The sequence below is a fragment of the Nicotiana sylvestris genome, chromosome 12 (genome assembly GCF_000393655.2).
Source record: "Nicotiana sylvestris chromosome 12, ASM39365v2, whole genome shotgun sequence".
Classification (NCBI taxonomy): Eukaryota; Viridiplantae; Streptophyta; class Magnoliopsida; order Solanales; family Solanaceae; genus Nicotiana; species Nicotiana sylvestris.
In genome coordinates, this window is record NC_091068.1 from 53,116,343 (window position 1) to 53,124,715 (window position 8,373).

The window sequence follows — 8,373 nt, forward strand, 5'->3', positions numbered from 1 at the left end:
TTAGCTAGTTCTTGCTGTTGACTCCGATCTGAATCTTGATGCTCGTCAGCTGTAGGTGTTGGTTCTTTCTTCAGCTTTGGATCAAGGCGGGACATGCGAAGCTTGTGACTTCAATCATATCTTGAGCAGTCTGCATCTTTCTCCGCTTCAACCTTTGAGTTCACTTCTTGTTGTTTTTTTTCTTCTTTTCTTTGTTCTGGATTGAGACTCATTCTTTTGGTCATCTCGAATTCTGTGCCTCGAGGTAAAACCTTCTCAGACACCAAAACAAACAAACAAACAAAATTTTCTGCCCCAGTTTTCACTACAAAAATTTCGTGAGTTATTTGTAACTAAAATCTACATTATTTCTCTATTGAAAGCAATAAAATAAGGATTGTGTGTCTTTAGGAGGAAGAGATTAGGGAATGGAGCCCTATATCTATAAAAACTCAACCAAGGAGTGGAAACCTTGTGTTGGAAAATGTGACTAGGGAGTGGAGTCCCTATGTCTAAAAATCTCAACTCAGGGATTGGAACCCTAATGTTGGCAAAAAGGCGACTAGGGAATGGAGGCCCTATGTCTAAAATCTCAACTCAGGGATTGGAGCCCTAATATTGGCAAAAAGGTGACTAGGGAATGGAGGCCCTATGTCTAAAAATCTCAACTCATGGATTGGAACCCTAATTTGGCAAAAAGGCGACTAGGGAATGGAGGCCCTATGTCTAAAAATCTCAACTCAAGGATTGGAGCCCTAATGTTGGCAAAAAGGCGACTAGGTAATGGAGGCCCTAGGCCCTATGTCTAAAATCTCAACTCAGGTATTGGAGCCCTAATGTTGGCAAAAGGTGTCTCTCAACTCAGGGATTGGAGCCTTAATGTTGGCAAAAGGCGACTAGGGAATGGAGACCCTATGTCTAAAATCTCAACTCAGGGATTGGAGCCCTAATTTGGCAAAAGGCAACTAGGGAATGGAGGCCCTAGTCTAAAATCTCAACTCAGGGATCGGAGCCCTAATGTTGGCAAAAGGAGACTAGGGAATGGAGGCCCTATGTCTAAAATCTCAACTAAGGGATTGGAGACCTAATGTTGGAAAAGTGTAAAAGATTGATATTGGGGATTCTAAACTATCTTTTTTTTTAATTTTCTTCTTATCTCTTTTTTTTTCTAGTTCGATTCATTTTTCATTTCAGTTTTTAGTAAAAGCCAGGAAAGAACTTGGAGGAAACTTCCCTTTTTGGATTGATTATTGTTGCAAAGTTGTTTCTAGCTCTTGCGCATCTTTTCCCTTTCGGTTGCACCTGCTTCTTGCACGGTTGCTTTGGATTACACCTGTTTCAATTTTTCAATCAAAGAATAATTGTTAGTTTAAAACAGTGGTTGGTTTTGTGGCCTTAATTGTTTTTGATCACTTGATCTCGGCCCAACTCTTTTGGTGAAAACCCCTGCTGCTTGCTGGCTTTTCTGAAGATTGATCTCTCTCCTAAAACCGAGGAACTCAACTTTCCAAAATTTCTCATGATAGCTCAACCGTACGGGGCTTTGGCCCTTGCACTTTATTCTGCCTCTGGGGCTTTTGACTTTGGATTTATTTTCAATTTCAATAATTCTAATTTCAGAACATCGGCTATTATGGCCAGTCGGGATCGACTTGATGCACCCGCTGAGGCTGGGTACTTTTCTTTGGACTTGGCTTTTATTAAGCAGAACCCTGTAAAACCAATCTTGCCATCTTTTTTTTGTATTAGTTTCGGAATAGAGTTAGACCGAAAGACATTCAAAAAAAAGTAAACAAAGGACAAGAAAATTAATTTAAGGAGAAGTGTCCCTTTTGGGGAAGAAAGAAGGACTTATCTGGGGTGCATGCAGACTTCAATAGACATGACATGCTTCTTGGACTGGATACGCGATCTACACAACTATCCAACTTCTCATAAACCCATTGCGATCCGTGTTTTAAAACCGAGAAACCTTACCAGGACTCTTACATTACCAATGGTGGTGAGGGTTTCTCTTTTGTTTCCGATCAACGGCGCCCTTTGCGGGTTTTCGCTGATCGACCTCTCTCATTTCTCTTCTCACCATCGCCTTATAGTACTCTTTTGCAAGTTTTCACTAACAAGAATCTCTCATTTTCAATTTCTCTGCTCATCATCAACTTATGGTGCCCGTAGGTTTTCACCAATAAGACTCTCTCATTTTATTTCTCTCATCTTGATTGTATCAGATCCAAACAGCTGCGTTCTCTGATTTTGAAAACATTTCGCTGATTAATCGGAAGGACTTGAACATGGTTTGGGTAAAAAGAATTTGGATCGAATTACAACTTTGGAACCATTCAGGCGTGATCATCGCCGAACCATTATAACATCTGGCCCAGTTTCACTTTTTGGGGGAAATTGGATTTTTGTTTTGGTGTGACTGAACCCCAGAGAGAGGCTGCCTACGTATCCTTTTGGAATCAAGTCGAACGTAGTTCAGGGGAAAACATTTTTTTAGCACATCTTCGAGTTCCAAAGAGGGTAATGAAAGAAAGATAATCGGCTCGAAGGGTTAGCAAAGGATTGGAGTGTTTGGGGTAGCGAGAATGAAAGCCTTCATCATCCCAATCGGACAATACCGTCGCTGTAGAAAGACTAAACATAGTATTTTTTGACCGTGTCTGCGTTCACAGTTGCTTCGGGATCATTTCCTTCAATATCTCCCAGTACAATTCCCCTCTTGGCAATATATTTCTAATGATGTATGGGCCGTTCCAGTTAGGAGCAAATTTTCCTTTTGCTTCCTCATGATGGGGAAGAATACGCTTTAAAATGAGTTGCCCCACTTCAAAATTTCTAGGCCGCACTTTTTTGTTGTAGGCACGGGCCATTCTTTGTTGGTACAACTGCTCGTGGCAGACCGCGGCCATTCGCTTTCATCGATCAGGGTTAACTATTCTAGGCTGGTTTTGACCCACTCACTATCTTCAATTTCAGCTTCAACAATGATCCGGAGAGAAGGGATTTCAACTTCCGCGGGTATTACGGCTTCAGTTCGATAAACCAAAAGGTACAGGGTTGCCCCGACCGATGTGCGCACCATAGTGCGATACCCCAACAATGCAAAAGGCAACTTTTCATGCCACTGCCTGGAACTTTGAATCATCTTTCTCAAAATCTTTTTGATGTTCTTGTTTGCTTCTTCGATGACACCATTGGCTTTAGGATGATAGGGAGTACAGTTCCGATGAGGAATTGTTCACATATCTCCCCCATCAAATGACTATTCAAATTTGCAGCATTATCCGTAATGATAGTTGCAGGAATACCAAAATGGCAGATGAGGTTGGAATGCACGAAGTCTACTACAGCTTTCTTGGTGACATATTTGAGAGTAATTGCTTCAACCCACTTTGTGAAGTAGTCAATAGCGACCAATATGAATCTATGTCCATTTGAAGCTTTCGGCTCAATCAGCCCAATGACGTCCATGCCCCAGGCAACAAATGGCCAAGGTGCTGACATAAGATGCAGTTCTGTAGGCGGTGCATGAATCAAATCACCATGCACCTGGCATTGATGATATTTCCGGACAAAACTGAAGAAGTCCTTTTCCATAGTCATCCAGTAATAACCTGCTCGAAGGATTTTCTTTGCCAAAACATACCCATTCATGTGGGGTCCGCACACTCCTGCGTGCACTTCATACATGATTCTTCCAGCCTCTTCGGCGTCAACACATCTTAACAAGTTGAGGTCCAGAGTTCTTTTGTACAAAATATCACTACTCAAGAAGAAACCATTTGCGTGCCACCTAAGGGTTCTTTTTTGGTCACCGCTGGCCTGCTCGGGGTATTCTTTAGTTTTCAGAAACCTTTTGATGTCATTATACCATGGCTGAATACTTGGTTCTGTCTCAACCATATTATAGTAATCGTGCCTTTCCCGAATTTGGATTTCCAAGGGATCAATGCGGGCATTACCTGGGTATGGTAGCATCGAGGCTAAAGTAGCAAGTGCATCAGCTATCTCATTGTGACAACTAGGGATGTACTTGAACTTTACTAACTTGAACCGCCTGCTGAGATTCTCCACATGTTGCCTATAAGGAATAAGCTTGACATCTCGGGTCTCCCATCCTCTCTGAGCTTGTCGGATAATCAGATCTGAATCTCCTATGATTAACAATTCTTCGACATCTTGGTCGATTGCCATGTTCATACCCATAATGTAGGCTTCATATTCAGCAGCGTTGTTTGTGCAGAAAAACTAAAGTCGGGATGTGGCTGGATAATGCTGACCAGTGGGTGAGATCAAGATTGCCCCAATTCCAATACCTTTTGCGTTCACCGCCCCATCAAAGAACATTTTCCAGGCATTGGTGTCCTCAGATATTGCCTCAACTGAATTTACCTCTTCATCCGAGAAGTATGTGCTCAAAGGTTGGTATTCATCATCAACTGGGTTTTCAGCCAAGTGATCTACTAATGTCTGGGCTTTCATTGTCATGCGAATAACGTAGACTATGTCAAATTCAGTGAGTAGGATCTGCCACTTTGCTAACCTCCCAGTGGGCATTGGTTTCTGGAATATGTACTTTAAAGGGTCCAACCTGGTAATGAGGTAGGTGGTGTAGGCCAACAAGTAATGCCTCAGCTTCTGAGCAACCCAAGTTAAAGCGCAACAAGTTCTTTCTAACAAGGTATATTTGGCCTCATAGCTTGTGAACTTTTTGCTTAAATAGTAGATTGCTTGTTCTTTCCTCCTGGTCACGTCATGTTGTCCGAGGACACATCCAAAAGAATTATCCAAGACTGTCAGATACAAAAAGAGAGGCCTTCCCGGTTCAGGTGGGACCAATACTGGCGGGTTCGACAAGTATTCTTTGATTTTGTCAAAAGCTTCTTGGCACTCGCCTATCCATTTAATTGTTGCGTCTTTCTTTAACAGCTTGAAAATGGGTTCACATGTAGATGTCAACTGGGCAATGAATCGGCTGATGTAGTTCAATCTTCCAAGCAAACTCATAACATCTTTCTTGGTTCTTGGAGGAGGCAAATCCCGAATGGACTTTATCTTTGTTGGGTCTAACTCGATGCCCCTCCGACTGACTATGAATCCCAAAAGTTTGCCAGATAGAACCCCAAATGGACATTTGACTGGGTTTAGCTTCATATCACATTTACACAACCGCTCAATGAATTTTCTCAAATCCCGAACATGGTCATCCTGGGTCTTGGACTTGATGATCACGTCGTCCACATACACCTCTATCTCTTGGTGCATCATATCATGAAAAATGGTGGTCATGGCCCTCATGTAGGTTGCCCCATCATTCTTCAGACCAAAAGGCATGACCCTATAGCAATAGGTTCCCCAAGGTATTGTAAACGCTATCTTCTCTGAATCTTCCTCGTCCATTAAGACCTGATGATACCTAGCATGACAATCCACAAAAGACTGTATCTCATGTTTGGCACAATTGTCAACGAGGATGTGGATGTTTGGCAAAGGGAAGTTGTCCTTAGGACTCGCTTTGTTTAGATCTCTGTAATCCACACACACTCGGGTTTTCCCGTCTTTCTTTGGCACTAGAACTATATTGGCTAACCAAGTGGTGTATCGAACCACTCAGATCACCCCCGCTTTCAATTGTTTTGTGATCTTTTCTTTAATCTTGTCGTTGATATCAGTTTTAAACTTTTTGCTTTTGCTGAACAGGGGGATAATCAGGGTATGTTGGCAACTTATGAACCACCAAATCAACACTCAGTCCTGGCATGTCATCATATGACCAAGAAAACACATCTTTGAACTCAAACAAAAGTTGGACCAAAGCATCCCTAGTTCTTTCATCAGTGTGAATGCTTATCATGGTCTCTTGGACCTCTTCTGAATTACCCAAATTTATCGGCTCAGTATCATTTAAGTTCGTCTTAGGTTTATTCTTAAATTGCTCCAATTCTCGATTTATTTCCCTAAAACCCTTTTCTTCGTCATATTCCGGTTCTTGGTTCATTATTTCACAATTAGACAATGTGTTTGGATCTAAGCATGAAGTCCGCAAGCATGTCATGTTATTTAAAGCCGCATTATTAGAACTGAAAAGAAGAAAATAAGAAAAAGTAACAAATTCAAAAAGAATAGAGAGATAAACGATGAAATATTGATTTCATTTCATTGAATTTGAAGATAACAGGGTTTACATTGGAAATTAAAGACAGAAAACTAAAGAAAACATTCGAGTTACACCCTGGAATAACTCGTGATGCAGAGAAAGTGGCAGGACTGGTCTACCGAGACTCTCGCCTGATTGGGAAGGGAGTAGCCTTCCAATTTTGCAGTCTGGCACTGGGTCCCATGTATAGCACCTTAGCGGTGCTTGAGCCTTCACCTAGTTGGATCATGTGGGTTTCATACAGCATCTGCCTCATAGTCCCACAGATTTCTTCGATTTCTTCGATCGTGAAGGGCTCATCTTCCTCTTCCTCATTGTATTTAGGCTTGACAAATGTTATATAAAGATGCGGAATCGGCTGAGGCAAGACCCAACCATTGTTCTTTCTTTCATCCGCCCATTTTCCATCAACTGAGGTGGGTTGGAAACCTACTCCAAAGAACTTCTCACTAGCAGCCAGAGTGATAGGTTCGACGATCCCTTACAATGACTTCCCGAGCCCCTTCCCAGGTTTGTAACCATGCCTGATCATTTCTTTGGCCACCATAATCGATGCATTTGAAAGAAAGGGTTGAGGGCAAGTGTTTCCTTCTTCACATTGGTCTGCGACCACAATTTCGAAAGATTGATAGATAATATGTTCACTTCCTTCTCTAGCTTCAAGACAGGGGACTAACGGGTCCCGATAAATCGACTGCTCATCTTCCCTGTGAACTACAATCTCCTGATCTTCATGTTCGAACTTCACCATCTGGTGGAGAGTAGAAAGCACAGCCCCTGCTGCGTGAATCCACGGCCTTCCCAAGAGGAAATTATAGGAAGTATCCATGTCCAAAACCTGGAAGGCCACTTCGAAGTCCACCAGACCGATAGTCAGGATCAGATCAATCTCTTTTATTGTATCCCTCTTTATGCCATCAAAGGCACACATAGAGACATTGTTGGGTTTGATTCTCATAGTACTGATTTCCATACACTGCAGAGTTGAGAGTGGGCAAATATCTACCCCAGAACCACCATCTAACATGACCTTTTTCACATAAAACCCTTCGTATTTGACTGTCAAATGAAGGGCTTTGTTGTGTGTGGCCCCCTCCGGGGGCAGATCATTCTTGCTGAAGGAGATTTAGTTGATTGCGAAAAACCTCTCTGCCATCCTATCCAACTGTTCTACAGTGGTTTCAACGAGTACATATGCTTCATTGAGAGTTTTGATCAATACCTTTTGATGTTCAATGGAGTTCATCAACAGAGATAATAGAGAGACTTGAGCAGGAGACTTTCGAAGCTGGTCAATTATCTCATAATCTGCCATTTTTATTTTCTGGAAAAATGCCTTTGTTTCTTCAGCACTCACCGGCTTCTTAGGTGGGACATGCTTTTTCGTGGCATTATTCATCTCTTCCAAATTGAATTACTTCTTGGCCGGGCTATTTTTTGAACTTTTACCAATATATATTTGCCTTTGTAAGTCACTACTGATTTGTTATAGATCCATGTCACAGCGGTGGGATCCGTTATGGGCCTTTGTGGCGCGCGGCCAATAACTACGGGCTCACTCAACTTTGGTGGAATTATTGGCCCCCGCATCACATAGGTCCCCTTGGGCACATACATTTGAGCTCCCTTGTTTAGCTCAAACCTCCTAGGAGGACTCAGTGACATCTGTTCTTTCTTGCGGCCTCGAGGAATATAGAGAACGGCATCTCTGGAGGGTGCTTCCCCAGTTTCAACTTTGACTTTCTTTTCCGTCTTCTGAGGGGTAGTTTTGCTTTTGTTCTATCCCTTGTCTTGTTTTGTGACAGCCCTTGGCTTCTTTTCCACATTAGTTATAGTAATGATGGTTTTTAGAGATGGATCAAACTCTTTGTCTTCACAAATCATCCCAATAATCAACCCGTTGTTGTGAGCCAATAATGGATTATTGGTTACATTAGGAACGTCCTCGTCCTTTAGCACGATTCTCTTTTGTTCTATCAAGTTCTCCACAGCCCTCTTCAAGGTTCAACAATAATCTATATCATGCCCTTCTGCCCCTAAATGGTAGGCACATCGAGCACCAGCTTTGTAAGCAGGTGATGCTAGATTCTACCTGGTTTGGGGAACATGCTTCAACAAACCCATCTGAACAAGTTTAGGGAACAGGCTGGAATAGGATTCACCGATGGGTGTGAAGTTTGGCCTCTTGAGTGGTTCACGGGCGTGGAAGTTATTTTGTAGAAGCTGGGGGTTGT

At 42.3% G+C, this 8,373-nt stretch overlaps 1 protein-coding gene across 1 annotated transcript; it reads right to left on the reverse strand.

Annotated features, from left to right (window-relative positions):
• Positions 1 to 1,176: 1,176 nt before the first annotated feature.
• LOC138883040 (uncharacterized) lies at positions 1,177 to 4,176 on the reverse strand. The gene is made up of 2 exons (XM_070163699.1): positions 3,671 to 4,176; positions 1,177 to 1,312 (listed from the first exon to the last, which is right to left on the reverse strand). Exons 1-2 carry the CDS (start codon positions 4,174 to 4,176, stop codon positions 1,177 to 1,179), a joined length of 642 nt encoding a protein of 213 aa, XP_070019800.1.
• Positions 4,177 to 8,373: the final 4,197 nt, after the last annotated feature.

What these genes read in the sequence shown, in the direction of transcription:
- LOC138883040 (XM_070163699.1), bottom strand. Translation starts at nt 4,176, where the DNA reads ATGGCAATCGACCAAGATGTCGAAGAATTGTTAATCATAGGAGATTCA. An exon ending in GAAGAGGCTGGAAGAATCAT is followed by an intron (nt 1,313 to 3,670) that starts GTATGAAGTGCA and finishes AAATTGAAACAG; the next exon opens with GTGTAATCCAAAGCAACCGT.